The 22186-nt window shown below is 36.3% G+C and overlaps 1 protein-coding gene across 1 annotated transcript; it reads right to left on the minus strand.

The window, feature by feature from the left end:
* Nucleotides 1-466: 466 nt before the first annotated feature.
* On the minus strand, nt 467-21976 carry ada (adenosine deaminase). Its single transcript, XM_007572951.2, has 11 exons — nt 21773-21976; nt 15872-15933; nt 12931-13053; nt 9142-9288; nt 8937-9052; nt 7481-7605; nt 5598-5669; nt 4401-4502; nt 3979-4046; nt 3767-3896; nt 467-1887 (listed from the first exon to the last, which is right to left on the minus strand). The coding sequence occupies exons 1-11, from the start codon at nt 21917-21919 to the stop codon at nt 1783-1785; spliced, it is 1197 nt and encodes a 398-aa protein (XP_007573013.1). The 5' UTR covers nt 21920-21976; the 3' UTR covers nt 467-1782.
* Between the last annotated feature and the right edge of the window lie 210 nt (nt 21977-22186).

Below are 22186 nucleotides of genomic sequence, written 5' to 3' on the forward strand. Positions count from 1 at the left end.
CTGTGTGTTAGGGACATTGTAGGTCAACAAAATAAGTAAATTTCCACCAAAAAAACGGAGAAATTTCATAGAAAAAACCTGAGAAATTTTGAGTTTCTAAAGTCAAAAATGTTTGACATTTAAAGTTCAGAAATATTTTTTTCAATAAATTTTTCTACTTTTCAAATTCAAATCCCCAAAATGTTTTGAAAAAATTCTGAAAGTTTATATACATTTCCTCTTTTTTTTCTAGAAAATTTCTGATTTTTCTCAAGCAATTTTTTTTTTACTTTTCAAGCTCAGAAACTTCAAAAACTTTATATGAAAGTTTTTTATATATACAAAATTTCCAAGAATATTCCCAATTTTTGAGTTTTTTTTAGCAGAAATGCTATAATGGCTCTAATACACCAATATGCAATTCTTTGCTGAAGTGGTGTGAATTTTAACAATTGGATGTGAAAAGATTTCAAAAGTAGAACAAAACTGTCTTTTAATGGCTTTTATTGCAATAACAGATTTTTTTATATAAGAGCTACAAATGAGTGCCGACAAGTGATTTTCTGTTCTAGTTAAATGAAAATATTTTAAATATTTACATCAAAAGAAAAGTAAAAAAACCCCACTAAATTAGAGGCTGTGCTTTTTCCGCTTGGGTGACATCGCGATGCCACCTAGCGGACACATAATAAGACTGCACTTTTGGTATAGAGCTCTTTTCACCTGCTTTTCCTCCCGGGCCCAGATGCAGAAACATGGGGTGGAAAAAAGAAACGAGCATCTTTTCCTTTAATGAGAAACTGAACAAAATAATAAAGCCTGATGAAACTGAATAAAACAAATCTTAAGAAAAAGATTAAAAACAAACCATAACAGAATGAGAAATGATTTTTTAAAATTAGTTTTAAGCATACGTTTAGATTTTAAGACTCATCTTCCAGCATTTTGCTAAAGTCTTAAAGAATAGATATCTGAAGTTTGTTTTTTTCTTTTGTGCTGCTGTTAGTTTTTAGATTTCCTAATCTCTTAGTAAAACTGGACAACAGATTCAATAAACCATTCATTCATCTGATGCAGAAAAAGCAGGAGACCGTAGCTTGTCATTATTAATCAAACCTTTTTTTTTATTTTACCAGTGAAGAATAATTTGTTTTACTTTCTTCCAGTTTGGCACCAGTTCTTTTTATTCATTAGTGCAACATTATTTATGTTAGTGATTTGCATCCTCACATAATTAAAGATGGAAGTGGGAATAAAGTTAATGTGCATTACGTCTCCCACTGACTAACAGACAGAAAACTCTGTTTATGTATATTTTCATGAACATTTCATACATCTGGTCCCGGGTTCGTTTCATGTGGAGAGCAAAAAGCACATCAACTGCTTGTCCGCATGCGTTCTCATATTCTGCTCTTAAATCAATTATTTTTCCCATCATCTTTAAGCACTGCAGTTTACCTCTACAGGATGTAAACAACAAAAAACAAGCTGGCGTCTATAGGCTGCATAAGTTTATGAATACTGAATAACTGCATTTTAAAGCTCGTCTTCATAACAACAACATGTAAACTCAAGATGAGATGAAATGACAACCCTCGGATGTTTCTGCACCTTCCAGAGGAATGTAACCTCATGTGGATAAAAAACTGTGGAGGTATGTAAGAACTTCTTGAGATGAAACCGGATCACAGGGGGAGGTGAAGTGGTAACCAGCTGGTCTGATGTTCTCTAGGCTTCATGTGGGCTCACACAGCAGTGGAACCACATTTCTTTGTGTTGCTGGTTAAGAGGTCAGAGGGCGTTTCAGAGGGCGGTGCTCCGCATCATCCCGTACGCTTCGTACAGTTGGTGGAGAAGCTCCTCTTTCTCCTTCTCTGGGAGGAAGCTCGACTTTGCAGAGTTGATGTTCTACGAGACAAAACGACAAAGTTCCCATTCAGTTCCCTCCTGATTGGTTCAGGCTGATGAGAGGAAATGGATTTCAGCTCTTTTTCTAATCAAATGCATTGATTAAGTGATTATAAGTCAGTGTGAGTGGCTCAATATAAACAGATCTGTCTGAAAAGCTCATTTTCAGACTCTACTTGCCTCAGTATGTTAAAGCTGCAGTTAAGCCTGTCACAATAAATCAATTAATTGCACGATAAACTAATACAAACTCCATAATTTTCATTTGCTTGATTTATCATTTATCTTTCTATAAAACTGATCTTCCGTCTTGTGTTTTGGTCTCAACTATCCTTTTTTTTTTAAACCCAGTTTTGTTTACAGAGACATCAAAATTCATTTTATTTGTCGTTTCTGTTTCGTTTGTTTATTTTGGATATTTCAAATGTCTCTCAGTTCCAGTGTTTAAATGTTCATCATAATTTATTGACCTTTAAGGAGAATAATAATTTATCTCAATTACTTGAAAATTGTCTCAAAACATGAATATTACCATTTATCGCAATAAATCCTGGGACAATTAATCATCCGGCAAAGTTATTTATCATGACAGGCCCAGCTGCAGTATGTTGGTTTTATTAAAATATATTTTTCTTACATATTTTTTTAAACTGTCACCATGTGATGACATGCGAGACAGAATCTGAAAAATCTCCTATTCTCCAAGTGTTAATTAGAAACAACTAATGTATATTTCATATATGAAATAATTACAAACAATTAAATAATGCATTTTCTATTTAAGATAAAGTTAAATTCAATAATTTTATTCATACATCTCCAGTTCTGTAAAAAAAACTTCACATCGTTTTTTAAACTATGTTATTGAATTGTGGCACTTCTGGCTTTCCATACACTCTGCAGTCTAAGTGTTCATATTCTGCTTGTTCTGTTACAGCCAAATTACAAATATACTTAAAATTTTGTGATTGCAATTTTTCTTGTGTTAAATGCTGCAGCTATTTAACATTTCAACTGTTTCAATTAGTTTTTTTATAAACACTGCAAGGACAAAACTATTCAAGCCAATCGGGGGGTGATATTGTAAAAGTTGTAGATCAATTTCTAGACTATACAATGCTACTAAAAATTGTGATAATTACTTCTTTAAAGAAATCAATATTCATGTTTTTATTAAGCAACTATAATTTCTACTCTTCAGACTATGCAAGGAAGAGATTTTACAGTAAATCAAATCACTTGATACATCTCTGGTTAAAATAAACTAAAATGCTGTAAATCTACAACAAAATGTCTTAAAAAATAAATTAATGCAGGTGGTCAGTCAAAGTTTAGACCTTAACTTTAATGAAATGCTGCAGTTTGACCTTAAAGGACTTGTGCAGAAATGAATATCTGCAAAACCCTAGAATTGTTTTGGCCACTTTACAGAACTGAAGTGTAAATATCGTCAGTAACAGTCAAGAAATAGTCTGTTGATGTCAATTTATTTACATGTCGGTATTTAATATAATCACTGACCTTTAATGGAGCTGTTGAGCAAATCTGCTACGGTAAGGTTGAGCCGTTCAGGCTTTGAGGTGACTCGATCGTGCAAATCCAAATGCCAGTTTATTTTCTCTACAGTCTTATGCAAGGTCATGTTTCATGCAAACCTGCTTTGTTGTTTTTCTTAGTGGTATTAAGAGCTTATGCTGCATAAAAGGAACTTGAATTGTTAAACAGGACTAAGATGGAATATTTTTCAGAGTACGGCTTTGTTCTCGTTCAAATAATCACCTGATAAAAGGCAAATAGGCGGCGTGTTCTCCTTTCTAGCCTCATTTAAACAGCTTCTCCCTGTGATCTGGTGCTATTATTAAACTGCATTTGATCTCACCAGCCGTTTGAATTCCTCCTCCGTGAATCCCATGTGTTGGTGCACAATGCTGTAGTCGAGTGGCAGGTTGGAGTTGAAGATCAGAGGGTCGTCTGTGTTCAGGGAGTAGTTAGCCTTGTCCTTCCTAAACCTGCAGAAGCAAAATAAAACCTGGTTTCTTGGATGTTTTTGTTTTAATCTATATTTCAATGTGAGGAAAAAAAAAAACTCACGTTATGATGGGGTGTTGGGTAAAGTCTGAGCTGCAGGCACCTGTCAGCTTACTGGAAATGGGACACATCTGCAAGGAGAAAGTTTCATTCAACTCATGTCTCCACTAGAGGGCGCAATATCTCCACTTCCATAGGGAGTTCACCTAAAATGACTACAACTACAGGAGGAGTTAGGAGGAAATACTTTCAGGATATTTACATAATATATATGACTGAGTATTTGGGCCATGCCAAGAAAAAAATAAAATAAAATTATGAGAATAAAGACCAAACAATTTGAGAATATGGTGCTAATATTATAACTTTATTCTCAAAATATTATGACTATTCTGTTTTCTTAGCACGGCTCTACTATGCCATCATAAATACAGGAGAATAAGGACTTTGTTTTGATGGAAAGGATGGTGAAGTTGGTTGTTTACCTCAAAGTGCATGTTTTGCTCCAGCAGTTTTCTGTACAGGTCTTTGTCCTGAAGCGTGTTGTAGCCATGTCCGATTCGTTCGGCCTTCAGCTCTTCAACAGCCTAAAACACCAAACAAACATGCAAAAAACGTTAAGCAACAAAAAAATCTCCAACAAGTTTAACCTGATATGCACAGGTCACCTCAGTTTTGATAAATTCATGATTTACTTGAGATGATCATTTTTCTAGTTGTAATTACCACCAAACAGGAACAACCTTTAAGAAGAATAAGTACTTTATCCTTGGACGTATACTAGTGCACATTTATTCCCTTATTAATTATAAAAATGAATCAGAATCACTTTATTAATCCTTGTGTGGAAATGGTTTCTGGCTGCTAAAAAACAACAAAACTCTCGTCTTTTCCAGCGAATTCAGAGGCAAAACAAGCTGACCGAATGTTCTGGAACTCTGAACCCAGTTGCTAGGTAACACGGCCTGGCTTGGTGGTGTTGCTAGGTAACGGAAGGTTTTTGAAACGGCTCATTTCCCAGACATTAAAAATGTTTAACTTACTGCCAAAAAAAATTTGTGTTAAATGTTATGCCTGTTTTTAAAAACAGAAGAAACTCAAATGGAAGTTAAAAAAAAAAAAACACATACAAATGTGAAATTTGGAAACTAGGTTCCCTTTACAGGAAGCTTACAAAGGCATGACATCATCATCACAGCTTTCCCTTAATTATTTAAAGGCATAAATGTCTGAATTTGAAGAAAGTGATTAAAAAAGCCCCTCTGATTATTCTGTCATGTAGAAAAACAGAATATCTGGTTTCTTTTACTCCCAGTTTTATCTTCATCACCTCACAGCAAACTTGTTTGGTTTTCCCCTTTCTTCATTGCCACCATGTTGCTTCCTTGTTAAGATATTCACACGTCAGGACAGTTTAAACTTCTTTTGCAGGTTCAAAATCGACTCCCTGTATTGTTTACCACCTTCCTCATTGTTGAAACAAAACACATTAGTCGATCGCTTCCATTGTTCTTCCACTGACAAAACTCTGCTCTGCTTGTTGTGCTTGGCTCTTTGCCCTCATCTCTATTGTTGTGGCGTGACTTCAGGGTTTTGTTTATGCACTTTTAAGAGCAACTGAGATGTCAGACATGCCAGCCAAACCTTGGAGCAACGCTGGCCGTTACTGTCGAGCGGCTCACCTCCTTCACCATCGATGCCGGGCCCACCTCTCCTGCATGAACCGTGCGGTGAATCCCACAGCGAACGGCCTCCTGGGAACGACATCCATCAAGGAACATATGAGAAACAAAGCAGCGTGGCCAAACATCTGGCTTTCACATCTGCAACGCCGGGTTTTGTTCTCACTGGAGCAACATTTTGCAACTTTTCCAGTTCACTTAAAAAAAAATCAAATGAATCTAAAGACATGAAATACTCCCCATGTTTATGTTGTCTGGTTTTATTTCAGAATTGTCAGCATTTTGTGTTTATAGTAATAACTAGTAACATTAACCCAATTAAATTTACTTGAGTAACATTTATAGTATTTTTACTAAGCTGTACTTTTTACTTGAGTAAAAATATGTTGCAGTAGTGCTGCTCTTACTTGAGTATAATTTTTGGGTACTCTGCCCACTTCTGCTTAGTCGGCACATTCATATCAGAGATCATAAACCGTAGATGATAAAACTTGCTTTCAGAAAGGACTCTGCTCTTTCTCCTCGCTGAATAAGGTTTTCATTTCATTCATCAGTACATGTGTAAATAAGATCATCGTGGGTGGCTCATGTGAAATGCGTCACTTGTATTCAATCCAAACTTTTCACAGGTCAACAAAGTTCTTCATGCTTCAGCGCAGAAAGAAACGCTGGCATGAATGAAAATATAAATCTATTAAACTGGAAGAACAAGAACAGAAAAGCAGAACTGGACAAACTGGAGATGGGAGTTTCAGAAACACTTGTCATGGAGCATTTAATAACCTAGATCTGAACTTTATTAGAAGGAAAGACGCCAATAAACGATAGAGTAACAGATGTGAAGTTATCTGTATTTATTGAACAAAGATGAAGCCAAAGTTTTAAAGTTGTGTTGATGGATCACAAAATTTTAAAATTCACGCGTAAAACAATTATTTTTAACTAAACTATATTCAAAACAGATTTGTAAGAAGAGAAAGGAAACACAACTGAGTTTTTCAAATAAGCAATGATGGAAAGAGGCATTTCAAATAAAGGTGTTAATTTACATTCTGCATTTAAAAGATCATGATTATGATGATGCGATATGGCATTGATGTTTTATTGTGCATTCTTTGTGTTTGATGTGTATTTGAATGTCTAACCATTTTCTCACTGCAAAAACAACAAATCTCACCAAGTATTTATCTAGTTTCTACCCCAAATATCTTTGTACACTTGAAATATAACAAAACTAACTTACAAGTAATTTTAAGCAAGATATAGGAGATTGTTTTAAGTCAATATTGCCTTAATGTTTATGAAAAAGTACTAGTTCTATTGGCAAATTATTTCACTTATAACAAGACATTTTCCCACATTGTAAGTGAAATTATCTGCCAATGGAACCAGAACTTTTTTATAAATATTAAGGAATAATTTACTTACAACAAGCCAATATATCTTGCTGAAAAATTACTTGTAAGCTAATTTTATCTTATTCCAAGATATTTTCACTTAAAAATAGACCAAAAATGGTTGAGAAGGTATTATGTTTCAGCAGTGTGCCAGTGAGACTAGCACCTTTAAAATAATTTTTAAGGAATTATTGACTTAACACAAGTTCCCATATGTTGCTGTAAAGTTACTTGAAAGTTAGGTTTATCTAATTTCAAAATATTTGCTCTAAAAACTAGACCAAAAATACGCAGTAAGATATTGTGTTTTTGCAGTGTATGCCGAGACGCGTCCAGAGAAAGTTATTCCTGTGTAGTTTCTGAAAGATTTGTAGTAAAAGTGGAAACTCACTTCTAAGTTAATATGTTCAGAATGATGTTTATTTTCTAATTCTGCTGTTCCACGTCTGGAGTGTTTTTAATATCTTCATGGTTTTCCGTGCTCACCTCGTAGGCCACCTTGTGATTTGAGTTTTCTTCGAGGTTCATCGACTCGTCGCCTGCCAGATCGATGGCCACCACGCCGGCATCCCGATACGTCTTACACAGCTCCACCACTTCAATGGACCAGTCTGGAACGAGTTCAAATTTCCATTACGACACATTTTAGGCCTGCTAACTGAACACAATGTGTGCAGTGTGCAAAAGAAATGAGACATTTGAATAAATCCAAGGAGATCCTGAGCCTAGAAAAGCATGAATCGACATGCAGGGTGCAGAATTTAACATTATGACTAGTTTTTTTTATGATTCGTTTTAGGTTTTGAGATGGATTCTTCTCAGGTTTGTGCAGGAAATTTGAAGCCCTGCCAGCAGCTGGGATCTTGAGCTTAACTTAGAAAAGTCAAAATGAGATTTTGCTGGTGCAAGGCTCACGTGTCGCCGTCTCATATTTACTGCAGACATAAGACCTGAGCGCTCATGTAGCTCTGCAACAGAGCTCAAAAATATTTAAATAATTTATTCTTTGGCTGTTTTAAATCATATATTTATAGCTATAAAAACTGAATAATACCAGAATAATCTGCAACTAGTCCATATTTTCTAATTATGACATATTTCTAAAACAAAACATAATCTTATTTCCACTTAGAATATCTGCATAATGTTTCCTGTTGGGTTTATTCAAAACATATTCACATTTATTTTGCATGTGAAGTTAATTTGGCCGTTAGGTTGCATGGAAACAGTTGCAGGAACGGAGCAGCTCATGTTACTGCAGTTCATGTTACCGTCAGCGCTGCTTCATGTTAACACAGTAACACCAGCTGCTGCTGGAAGAGCTGCAACACCAAATCAGAGGAATGAGCTGCCGTGGGGTGGAAAATGCTTCTTTTTTGATTAAAGCTGCAGGATTTTGTTCCATTTTTTTCCAGATATTTTATCTTTCACTTTATTTAAGAACAGATTTAATCCGCCTTTCAACACTTTGTAAGAGAGAAAACACACAAATGTGTTTTCATAAATATTAAGAGATACACATGTACACAATTCTCAAATTATTCCGACTTTATTCTCAAGAATTACTCCGACTTTATTCTTGTATTATTTTGACTTTATTTTCATCCATTTACTTTATTTTTTTTTATCTTATTTTCTCTTAGTAATACAGAAAACTGTCAGGAAAAAATCCCATGGTATCAACTATTTGTTTTCCTTTTTTAAAATAATTTTGTTCCACAGTTATTTCCACCCTAACTAATAGGCTTTGGACATTTCTTGGATTTCTCATTAAAAGCACATTTGTCCTCGAAAAGATTTTTTAAAATTTCTAAAGCATAAAATCGTTCAAGTCTTTTTGAAAGAATAACCGAAGGCAGAGCATCGATGACAAGACATTAGCACACAGGACCCTCATCTCACAAGCGTATTTTGGCAGACACGAGCATGAACAGGTCATTACTTGGCATGTGGCGCATGCAGCATAGAATGGACCTGGCTTTGATTTTGAAGGCCCTCTCCCCCTCGCTGAGGCCCTCGTTAACCAGACGCACCACCTCATCCGGGGTCAAGTCTCCTCTGTCCACAAAAACACAAAACAAATGTAATACACCCCACCACGGCCAGACAATAATGAAATAAATGAATAAAAAAAAAAAAACACTCACTCCGTCTGGTTCCAGGGAATGTTTTTGCCAACATCACAGTTGGCGAGGAAATGCGGGCTGTACCTGACCTCAACGTAAATGACTCCTTCCTTGGCTTTGTCCTCAACAAACTCATAAGCGATCCTCTTTATGGCTTCTCTGTCTCCGCTGAAACGGCAAAGAAACGTTTTGATCTGTTAACAATCAGTAATCCATCATCTGGGCAGCAACAACGTAAAAAATGAGCAGCAGAAATGCTGGTGTGATAAAAGTCATGCTGTGTATCGTAACACTTTTTATGGGTGAGGTTTCAGCTTTTTAATCAGTGGTATCTTTGGTTGTCATGAACTATTTATTATTAGTTCAACTTGGTATCTCAGCTAAAGGTTACAATGGGCAGTATTAAATATCAATTAATCAATCAATCAAGTTTACTTGCATAGCAAATTTTAGCAGCAAGGTGGTGCAAAGAGCAATTGGACAGTTTCTATGGAAGAGGATTGGTGCCACTGGAAAAAAAAAAAAAAAAGACTTACTATAATCTCAGAATTCAGACTTAAATCTCCAGAGAAAAAGTCAAAAAAAAATTTCTTTATTTTAGTGGCACTAATCTGTCATTTCTTCCTAAATACTTTTAATTTTATTCTTTGCAACAGCATAAAACACTTATTAATTTATTTACTAAGAAGGAAAAACCCGTTTGTTAATCGAAACATTTTAATCATGACTTTAATGTTTTATGAAGATCGATTCATAAAACATTAATCTCTGTTTAATGTTTTATGAACATTAAACAGAGATTGTTTAATGTGATCTCACAGAGATCACATTTATGTGATCTCTGTGATGTTACACAGAGATCACATAAATGTGATCTCTGTGTAACATCACATTTATTCCTCTGGGAAACAATAAGTAACTAATCACTAATTAAACTTCCTAGTCAGACTGACATGATCACAGTATAAAAGTTAAAAATGCATTTTTAACTTTACATCAATTTAAATGGATGTCAACAAGTCTGACCTGCTTGGATTTTATTTTAAAACATTGCATATATTAAAAGACAATTGCATTTTTCTATATGCGCTTACTAAAGTCAAAGATGAATTTATTACAGGTTTTTTTACACCTCTTTTCTAGCAGTCATTAGCAGAGGCGCTGTACTTTATCTGTAAGCCATGCAAAAGTAATAAACCAATCCAAATCCTTTTATATCTTTACAACTTGGCAATAAGGAGTAAGACATTCCTGAAAAACTTTCAGAAAGCCTGCAGAAGCAAAACAACAATAAAAAAGACTGACTTGTTCTGCACTGTTCACCGTCTTGTTTTTAAATTCAGGTTGAAGCTAAACTTTTTTTTTTGGTTTCGATCAGGGCGTTTCTGTCCATCATGTGTCAAACAAACTTTAATCGCAGCCGTTGTTCACTTCTGCAACATCGACATTTAGGAGAATCATTTCCTCAAAGATGCAGAAGAACTGGTTCATGATTTCTTTTTATAATCTTTATAGTCTGTGATGACACCTGAGCTGTGAGTGTCCCAGTCTGGACATGGCAGCCTTCCAGTTAAAAAATGTTGGCTGATTGACTTGTTATTCTTGTTTGTTCTGATCCAGATTCTTCTATGTTTGACCTATTAATCAGCTTGATTTGCTAGTTGAGCACTTTTATTTACAAGCAGGAAAAAATAGTTTCTACATTCAAATGATTTCAGATTCCCTTCATGTTTTCGTCTTTCGGTTGCATCGTCTTTATGAGAGTTCTTACGAGATATTGCTGTGCCTCCTGACTGTCCTCTTACTACATGTTTAATTTGGTGAAAAGGGATCTTGAAAACCACAGACTGACAGGAACTAACGCAAGTAAGTTTTGTCTGCGGATGTGTGATAAGATCACGAACTCTGCAAAATACTTGCATTGAAATATTGAGATCAATGAGAGCTGATCTGGGATAGTTCAAGTGCAGCTGGTGCGATTGTATCAAACGGTTTCTGGTGAACTTGTTTTGTTCAAACTGACAAAATTTGCACAGGCCTGTAAGCATTAGAGTAAAAGTCAGAGTATTTTTAGTCTAGTTTCTAGTACAAATAGTTTAGTAGACTTGAAATAAAACAAGACTAACTTACAAAGTAACCTTTTGAGCAAGACATAGGAGATTGTTTTAAGTAAATAATTCCCTAATATTGATGAAAAAGTGCTGGTTCCGCTGTCAGGTTATTTCACTTATAACAAGACATTTTTTCCACATCATAAGTTAATCTGCCAGTGGATCCAGTACTTTTTATCAACATTTTTTAAGTTATTAACTAACTTCCTAGTTAGTTTTGACTTATTTAATGTGTATTAAGATGTTTGCACTAAAAACTTGACTAAAAATACTTGGTAAGATTTTGTGTTTTTGTAAATATTCATATAGTTACACCCCAAATTGTGATATATTGAGTAACCTCTACATATATATTAAAACAGAACTGTTGATATTGTTAATAATAAACAAAGACAATTAGGCCAGTTACAATAAGCAATGAATCAATTAATCACATGATGGTGAATAATTTTCATTTGCTGGATTTATTGTTTTTCTCTTTTATATCTCTACAAAAACTGGATGATAAAAATCTTCAGTCTGGTTCTTTGGTCTCAACTAGCCCATTTTTGATGGACAGCTTTGATTGTTTGTTGTTTTTTTTATTTTGGATATTTCAAATGTCTTCCAGTTCCAGTGTTTGATCTTTGAGAATGTGTTCTTGCATTATTATGCCATTTTTGCTATTATATCACTTGAAAATTGTCTCAAAACAACAATATTATCAATTATCTCAATAAGTTCTGGAACAATTTATCGCCCAACAAAATTTGTTGTCCAGTGACAATGTAATTATGGGGTTTTTATCCTTCAGAAATTCTTCTCTGTCTCACCTTTATTGTCATATAGGACTATGCGTCACAGAACAAAACGCTTCCAGCGTTTCCAGTGAATGCTGCCCAACTGAATGACTTGTTCTGCAGCATCCTCCTGTTACACAAAGCCACACTACTGCCCTGCAAGAGCTAAACCCAGCCAGCAAGTTCCCTAATGTTTGAGCTGTACAGAAAAAAGGTCCATTCAGCACAGCGGAGCGTGCAAATTTCTGAAGAGTGTGACGTCACGTGCAAAGGGTCATTAAAAACTTATATTTTACTATAAGTTACAGTGTGTTCACAATATCTGAAAAGAGTCGTCATATTCTGTGAACACAGTGGTAAGATGTTACTTTTTATCCTCTGTTCAGCATTTTTTCCTCTATCTTTCCTTTAGCTTAAGTACGGCAAAGGATGGTGTAAAACTGCAACAGCGTCTCCTCCAGTCAATGTGTGGCGGTGACATAATATGGTGCAACACCGGCGGCGTTCAGGGCTGAAAGACTGCATTTGGTCTGTTCTTCAGAGTTCAAGATTAAAAATAAGGCAGAGTGACACATGAAAGGCTCTGCTGAACAAGTTTACTGTCCTTCTTCTGGTTGGTTGCCAAGGTGACACTTGATCTCAATAATGCCGTGTTCCTGTTCTTCATGTCTGGCATTAAAAGCGACGCCCCCCTGCTGTGGGGCAGAGTTACATTGCATAATCCTCCTGTGCTTTACATACCAATTCCATCAATCACAACCAGCTTTTTTAAAAACTTTGGATGCAACATAATTGCAGTTATAAGAGATTGGACTTCAGCTCTCAAGGTGAACTCTGACCCAATGTCACACTTTGCACTTCCTGTAAGGAAATTCCCTCTACAGTTATGCAAGTTGAGAGGCTGCTGCGCCGACACTTACGCAATCACGTGCATGTACTCCTTGAATTTTTCCAAAAATTTGGTGAGTGTGACAGGCTCGTGAACGATGATCTTCTCCTTCAGTTCCTCGGCTGTGTTTGCAGGAAGAGAGATACCTCGTCTCCTGGGTGGATAAAAGATGGAAAAATTGAAGACTTTGTGAAAAGAGAGTGTAAAAATGAAAACAGGTAATTTAAGTTTTTTTTTTTTAAGAAACATTTTCTTTTGCCTTATTTTGTTACCATTATTGTCATTTTGGTGCTTAATGACCCATGCTAGGTAACAGGGCTGTGCTGGCGTTGCTAGGTAACGGCTCGGTGACCATTGAATGTGACTTAACAAAAAACATTAACTTGTAGCTAAAAAAAATGGCTAGGTGTTTATTTTTGAAGCACTTGGGTTGTTTTTAGAAGTTGAAAGTATAAAAACACGCAGAATGTGAATTTTGCTTCATCTTAAAACGAGGCAACCATTCCGTTTCCTTTTTTTTCATGATGAAATGTAAATAGTGGTACCGTTTAAGGTTAGAAAGCATATCAAATTAGAAACTATTCCCTACAGAAATAATTCACTAATATGGATTTTCAACCGCCGTTCTGCTTTTTGGAGCGCTTCCCATTGGGATTTGGAGGAAGAAGTCTGAGCAGAGGTCACCAGACCTCCTTTTCTCACCACTTTACTCTTCTGTGGGATATTTGGGCTTTCCAAAGCCAGCTGGAAAATACAACCTTTCCACCATAACTCCCTCTTCCCCTAGCTAGACCTCATCCCTCTGAAATCAAACCCGCTGAGATAAATCTGGAAGGCCGCCAACCAAGAAGCGGAAGCCCCTTTTCACTTTTTCGCCTTTCAAAGATAGCTGAACTTCTAGCTCTGTCTGGAAATGATTTTCATTTCTAGTTCTCAAACAACAAATTTTAACCACTGTAAATGGGAAAAAAAAACCTGTTCCGAACTCCTTCTGTTACAGGATGCAGTCGGTTGGGTTTGAAGCTCTTTGATTGATATCCGTCCACCAGCAGAATGGATTCCATGAGATCAGAGTCACTGCAAACGGTGTCGACAGCTTCCCCTTTCTGTAATGTCTGACTGTTTGCCAGAATCTTTTCATGGCCGATGGAAAACTATGCTCCCTAGCTCCTCAAGATGCTTTCTTTAGACGGAAAGATCTTTTCCATCTCAGGACCTACAGCCACGGTTCGGACCAACACCAACACCCTCTTGGCTACAACTACATATCGCTGTGATGGACCACATCCCATTTGGTTTCAATGGAATATGAAATACCAGTGCCAAAATTAATATTGGTATGCAAAACCAGTAAAACAAATGACCAGTTTTGTTGGTTGGTGCATCATTCACACCAGCCATGTCCAGTCTGCTTTAATCAAACTGTAGTCCATTTTTCCAGAAAGTCCGGTTCTTTTGGGGCGGTGAGAACTCTGATTGGGACCAAAAAACAAACTCTGGTCCGCCCAAAAACCTCAGTTTGATTGAAATGAACAACAGCGCTGTTTGAATGTATATGTGACTGCCAATCAGACTGGAGACGGTCCCAAAAGCAGGAAGTGGACTACAGTGCAGGGCATTCTGGGTAAAAACGACCAAAACAAACGTTAGCATGAGAAATGGCTCATGATCGTTTACGAAATACAAAAGAGGAATCCTGAAACTGCTCAAATCTGACGCCATTTTATTTTTGTTTACATTTCCTGAAGAAGGAAGTTGCACTCAGTTTCTTCTTCAGAGGTTTCTGTGTTGCTTTCTTCAGTGGTTCTTGGTGCAGCGCCCCCACAGGCGGGGAGGGGAACAGATTTTCAATAGTTTGGTTCGTTTGACTCTAGTGTGAAAGCGAACAGCAGCAGCATAAAATGTAACAAATGTTGCAATTTTGTTCCCTGTGAAACTCACTTTACTTAGGTTGCTTCTGACGCATCAACATTGAGAACTGAAAATGTTTACTTTTGACCCGAGATACCAAAATCATAAATTTTCTTCACTCGTCAAAGTTCAGAATGTTACGACTTAATGGTGTATTTTCTTGGGTTATGTTGTGATAATGGTTTGTGTTACTCATCAGCAATATGGCAATCAACTCACTTGATTGCCGTATACTCAGGACTCACGTTCAATTGTACAAGGTCAAAGGTCAGACAAACACAGGTTCATATTTCACTATGCAACCTCTCTACCTTGATGTCAGTAGGAAACCCTGATGTAATAAAATCAACCACACAATTGGGATTGCATCCAAGAAAGACACAAAATCTTACCAAGTATTTCTGGCGCAAACATCTTAGCACACATGAAATAAAATAAAAATACTTGAAAGTAACTTTAGATATAGGAGCCTTTTTAAGCAAATAATTTCTTATTATTTTCATTTCCAATTTAAATGGCAGATTAATACACTTCTAACAAGACATTTTCCTCATATTACCACTGAAATAATCTGCCAGTGGTAGTAGTAATATTTCATCAACATTAAGGAATGACTTACTTGAAACAAGCTCCTATAAATTCTAAAAAGTTACTTCTGATTTATTTTAAGTTACTAAAATACTGTCACCAGAAACCAAATAAAAATACTTGGGAAGACTTTATGTTTCTGCAGTGAGCTAGTGGAACCAGCACTTTTTTCATAAAATTTTAAGGACTTATTATCTTAAACTCAGCTCCTATCTCTTAATAAAAAGTTACTTTTGTCTTATTTTAAGTTGTAATAAGATATTTGCGCTAGAAACTAGACAAAAAATACTTGCTAAGATTTCGTGGGGGTGGAGCGTTTTTGTAGAGCTATAGGTAACCAGGTGCAAAAACGTACATAATTAAGTAAATTAAATAAATGGATAAATAAATTGACCAAATAAATAAATGGATAAAAACTCAGAAGTACGAGCATTAACATGTTTGAGGAACATAAAAAAAGCAAATCCACCTACTTGGCAACATCCAGAATGGTCTGCACTCTGATGGCTCCATCAAGATGAACATGCAGCTCGATCTGTGGATGAAGAAGACAATCAATCAATCAATGTTAATTTCTCACACACAGGAAGGAGGCCCCATCTTCCTGGACCAAACAGAGCAGTGCAGCTGAGGTTGTACTTTGGCTGCAGCTCATTGTGCATACAGAGCACACGGTTGGGCAACCAGTGGCGAACCAGGCCGGGGGCGCCACAGGGGGCAAACAGGAACGGCCGGCTTGGCTCCCCCTCTGTTGCTGAAAGCTGTGATTTATGCCAGCAGATGAAGTGGAAGAATCTTGACTCGTCCCTCAACGAGTTAGATAAGTTGCTCCGATTAAGGAAGAGCAAAGTGAGGCTCGTCATGACCTAAAGCTTGAGAGCAGGCCAGGAAAAACCTCAGATGATTCAAATCAGATTCCTTGCTGCTTAGCATGTGTTGCTTTGGACTGGAAATGCAGCTGAGCTACATGATTTCTAGTTGTGAGAAATAAGATTCAGTTTAAAAAAAATAAAGCTGCAGAAAAACAAAGCATATGTTGTTTTCCTTGGATGTGAACAAACCATTACGAACTTATGAAGATATTTCATACTATTGACCTGGCAGAGACTGATGATATGTAAATAAAAGCATTCTGTATATCAGACTTTTTATTCCCACACATTTGAATAATAGCTGCACGGCAAAAACACAAAATCTTATGAAGTAATTTTGGTAGTTCAAATGCCTTCGTACACCTGGAATAAGACAAAACTAACGTACAGGTAACTTTTCAGCAAAATATAGGAGCTCGTTTTAAGTAAGTAATTCCATATTATTGATGACAACCTACTTGCTCCATTGATTATTTCACTTATAAGAAAGCATGTATAATTTGCCAATGTAGATGGTACTTTTTCATCAATATTAAGGAATTAGACTCTAAAGAAACTCATATCTTGCTTAAATGTTACCTGTAAGCTAATTTTGTCTTATTTCAAGATATTTGCACAGTTGCCTTGCAATAAAAGGTTTAGGTGGTCATTTGTACTTGTAATGAAAAATTTTATTACATTACGAGTGTGTTGAACTTATGGTGCAATGTTTAGGGAATATCCTTGTCTGAGTCGCCTCTCTGAAGGTGAGGATTAGCAAGTCAGTTCCACATTAATTTGCCGAAAAGCAAGCTCCAAATGTTGAATATTTGCTGGAAAATATTTTAAAATTTTGAGATTAATCTCAGAAATGTTCTAGAAAACACTTTCTGAGCATGAATAGCAGAAATTTGTGAGAGAAAAAAAACTGACTTTAAGGTTAATCTCTGAAATTTTTCAGTTTCAAAAGTAGATTTTTACTTTTTTGAGATTCCAAGTTTTTTTTTTTTTATAAATGTCTAAGATTAATCTCAAAATGTCAGGTTTTTTTGGCAGAAATTTACTCTTCCTTTATTTCCATCTATGATGAACTGTAACCTGGAAGAGGAGAGACTTGGACTAACCCAGAGCTCCTATCTGGGTGGGACAAACCCAGGTAGGTCAAAGGTCGCCTTCGACATGGGAAACGTCTTGGGTTCCACCTGGAAGTGCTTGAGACGGAAATATCCTCTTGGACTTGTTACTTCAACAACCCATTCTCAGTTTAACTGAAGATGATGGGCAGATTTTGTAGCTTTAAATATGTTGCTTTAATAACACTTAAACATTATAACTGGTTATTTGTCACCAGGGCTGGCCCAAGCATTTTTCGGGGCCTGGGCACATTTTAATTTGGGTGCCCCCTTACCAACATGTATAATTTCTAAAACACTCCATCTGTGTAACATGGCTACTATCATTAGCATCATTTTTAATCAGCTTACATTATACCACTGTTATTATAGCTGCTGATTTTAAAGTATAAATTATTTGGATTTTGAAATGCAGAGTGGCATTTAAGTGCGTTGCATCATTTTTAATCATTTGAAAGTAACAAACACTAAATTTACAGTAAATAAGTCAACAGGTTTGATGTTATATCTCCCCAACAGTGACAGAAATAAGAGATCAACCTATTGTTTACAAACTATAAAAGATACAAAAATTGTATTTAGTTCTGATATATATTTTTTATCATGCTAGCTTAACTCTCATATACCTTTGGCCGGCCCTGTTTGCTACCCATTTGTTGAGAAAAACTGTTTCAGTTCTAAAATTAAATCTCCATCTGCACAAATTAATCAATCTAATCTCTGATTCATGAGTTTTCTAGCTTTTCTTTTTATTAACAATAATTTTTCATAAAAGGTTTTTTAAAATGCTGCAGCTTCAGAGCTGTTCAGATGATGAAATGCTTCTCCACTCGATATCTATTCCAGGAAATCATGTGGCTGTTCTCTCAGTTCTCCCTGCAGCATGTTGCGGTCGTTTTAAATTAATCCCGTGACACTGAAGATGTCTGCAGTTTTGCAAGAGAAATGTTTTATATCAGAGTGTGAAGCCAAAGAGGAAGCTCAGATGAACTGAGGAGATTCAGATTTATGACCCTCCCTAATGCAGCTTTTTTATTCACGTCCCTTTTTGCTAAAAAACAAACAAACAAAAAAAACACTTTTAATGTGATCCAGCTGTGCCATAATCTAATAGAAACTCACTTTTTTTACTTTATTTTAAGAAAACTGAATAACTTGGATAAAAATAAGCTGCAACATCTTATAAAAGTATTAATTTCTCAAACTTTTTCTCATTTTGGACCACAATCACACCAGAGCATAATGCTGCCACCACCGTGCTTTACCATGGGAAGAGTTTATCTTTTTTATCACCAATAGGATCCGTGTTGGTCCGTCATAAAAAAATTTTATGACGGAAAACTATCATGTGGTTCTCACATGATAGAGTGAAAAAGCTCTATATGTGAATATATTTTCAAACATTTTTGTGCAGAAGATTCCCACTAGTTATTAGTTTCGTATTTGTGGATCATTTAATGCATGATATTTCAGACAGTTTTTGGTCTTTTAGTCCCAACTCATATTTTTTAATAAGCCAATTGATGCTAGAGTGTAAGTTTGGGTGTGAAGCCATTCATAGGGATGAAATAATGCAGCAGCTGCATCATTTCATTCTGCTGTGTGAAACCGTTTTTGATTTTCGGCCACACATTATAGCAGAATTGATGGATAAACCTAATAAAATGTTGCACAAACTGTACAGCACTTGTTGCTCATTTACGCTGCAGCGCGTCGTAAATGTTGACTCATCCGCCGGGACATGATCTGAATTTGGAAGAGAGTCAATTATAAAAGAATGACTCAGACTGAACGCCCTGCATAATTAAAACAATGAGATGCATCATGAGGACTTTGGAAATAGTTGGTGCATACAAATAGTTTAATTAGAGTTATTTTGATTACGTTAGAACGTTAAGAGCCTCTTCGATTGTCTCAGACAATTTATGCAAGAGTCACAACAAAAATAGCAGCGATGTAGCATTGCCTCATTCTTTGTTTGGTGAAAATTAAACGTTTCCAAACACAGATGATTTTAGCGTCACATAAGACGCAGATCAGATGATCAGTCTCCTTCCAAGTTTGTTTTTGACATATGGCAGCTTTTTGAGTTGTACCTGAGAACTGTGTGGATTTTGAGAAACTTTGTGGGCAATAGAGAAATTGGAGACTCAGTTTTCACAGTCAATCTTACAAACTTTCTTAAATGTCACCATTTCAAGCCAATTATTTAAGAAATAAGATAAATATTCAACTCTAACCTAAATATTTAGCTTGGTGCTAAATATTTTAGCAAGCAATATTTCACTTACAAACTAATATTTGTAAATATTTCACTTACAAACTAAATAGTTAGCTCCAAAGCAAACCAAATATTAACTGCCAAGTAAATATTTAGTCTAGCTCTGAACTAAATATTTAGTTAGTAAGCTAAATATTTAGTTAGTAAGCTAAATATTTAGCTTACTAACAGAAGATTTTACTCCATGCCATGTATTTAGCTACCAAGTTAATATTAGCTCCAAGCTAAATATTTAGCCTGTAAGCTAGTCACAGTTAGCTTACTAGTTAGCTTACAAATTATAATATTTAATTTGTAAGCTAAAAATTGTAAGCTAATGTACATATTTTGCTCCAAACTAAATATGTAGTTAGCAAGCTAAATATTTATAACCACATACAGTTTATAGTTTGTATTAGCTTACAAACTATAATTTTTAGTTTGTAAGCTAAATATTTAGCTCCAAATTAAATACTTTGCTCCAAACTTAAAATTTAGTTAGTAAGCTATAGCGCCAGACTAAATCAAGCATCTTACAAACTAAATTTTTACCTCCAACTGGAAAGCTACATATTTAGCTCCAATCTTGAGTTCTTTGCAGACAAGCTAATTAGAGTATTTAGCTACCAAGCTAAATAGCTCAGTTTACTCATTTTAGTTTGGATCTATAGCCAAATATTTTACTCTATACATTTGGCTTGGTAGCAAATTAGTTAGCTTACAAACTATAATATTTCATTTGTAAGTTAAATACTTGCTTATATACTAAATATTATAGCTCCAAACTAAAATAAGTGAAACTGAGACGTTAGTTTTCAGGACAGATGACTGAACTCATTAACCTCATGAAGGTGATGCAACACTCCAAAAACAGAATCGGCACAATACGTTTGCATGTTGAGCCTGTGAAGGTTGCTGCAGTGCACAGTGACCCCAGCGCCACAATAAGCTCTGCAGCAGCATATTAATATGTAATGAGGTTATCTCTGCCAGCACTCCGCCTTCACTCTTTGCACAGCTGATCTCCGTCATTTGCCCACATCCTCCACCCATCTTTCACTCTGACTCAGCCCTTTGTTGTCAGTTTATCAGCTATCAGAACGGGTACATGTTCAGTCAGGACTCCGATTCAAAGGGCACAAGTGATTAAGAAGATGTGACAATATATGTTTAAATTAGGGGTGCCCAAAGTCAGTCCTGGAGGCCCGGCATCCTGCACGTTTTATTTCTCTCCCTGGTTTAACCACCTGAATCAAATGATGGCTCGTTAGAGGCCTAAGAGGAACATTGACAAGCTGAGAAGGTTGTTACTACCACCAGGGAGAGAATAAAACGTGCAGGATGCTGGGCCTCCAGGACAGACTTTGGACACCCCTGGTTTAAATGGAAAGCCTTTTCCTAGTGCCAATTAAAGGTATTTATTTTAACCTTATTAGTGAGTTGGGTTTTTGACTTGCAGAAGTAAAAAGTAACCGTCCTAAAAATTACTCAAGTAACAGTAAAAAGTCTGCACAAGTACCGAGTAAAATTATCAATCCTTTAACATTTAAAAATTACATATGAGATGGACTAAAATATAGTCATGTGAAATTTTTGGTATTTTAATGACATAAATAAAAAAAATGTTAAAGAAAAGCTTTCCAAATTAGTTTCTTTCAATAAAAATATTAAGAAATTTCAACAAAAATTGTGTGCATTTTGTTCTCTGTCTTTTTTGGGCTAAAACATGTTTGTTTTTCATTCAGTGGGCAGAAAATACGGAAATGTTACTCAAGTAAGAGTAGCGATGCTTCATACGCGAGTAAAAGTAAAAAGTACATTTTGACTAAATGTAGTTAACCACCAAAAAGTGGTTTAATTTAATATTCTCGGTTGTTTCCCAACGACCCGGTAGCAGAAGCAAGACGAACTTCCTCGTTCAAAACCCGCGTCCATGCCAACCAAAGCGAAGTTTTTGATTTTCCTCCTTCCTAATTGGCTCAGAAACACCTTACCGCTGCGGATGTTCTCTCGCTTGTACTCCCTGTACTTTCAGTCTCACTGTACTTACTGTGCCGGCGGCAGCAGCACCGTGAAACCAGCCCGTCAATAACGCTTTGAGCCGCCGGGTTCTCCGGCTTTCTGACGTACCTTGGGCTTGTTGAACACCTCTGAATGTGGGGAGCGCTCGGCCATGATCGGGAGCCCGCGGCAGTCGGTGGGTTTGCTGGTGCGTACTGAGCTGAGGAGAAGCGGAGAGCCGAAGCCTATCGCGGTTCGTCGCGCTATTATATGCATGACTCAGAGACACGCCTTTATTCTGCTAACTGTTAGAAAAAAAAAGAAAAAAAACACACGCACACACACACTCAGCACAGTTGGCTCTGCAGATAACAGCAGCGAGAGGCCGGGGAAGATGTTGTGCAGGGCGAAGCAACAGGCTGCACGCCGCTTCGTCACATTTAGGCTGGGTACGGAAGGATTAGCGGCCCGGGATGGCAGCAGCTTTCCACCCATGTGATGAGAGCTTTACAGTAAGGCCAATTAATCAACGAACCAGGTCAC

This window comes from Poecilia formosa, unplaced genomic scaffold (assembly GCF_000485575.1).
Source record: "Poecilia formosa unplaced genomic scaffold, Poecilia_formosa-5.1.2 Scaffold312, whole genome shotgun sequence".
NCBI lineage: Eukaryota > Metazoa > Chordata > Actinopteri > Cyprinodontiformes > Poeciliidae > Poecilia > Poecilia formosa.

Coding starts and splice junctions, on each gene's coding strand:
- ada (XM_007572951.2), bottom strand. CDS start 21,919: ATGCATATAATAGCGCGACGAACCGCGATAGGCTTCGGCTCTCCGCTT. Junction 9,053..9,141: donor ATTCCCTGGAACCAGACGGA/GTGAGTGTTTTT, acceptor TTTTGTGGACAG/AGGAGACTTGACCCCGGATG. Junction 1,888..3,766: donor AGGAGGAATTCAAACGGCTG/GTGAGATCAAAT, acceptor TTTGTCTCGTAG/AACATCAACTCTGCAAAGTC.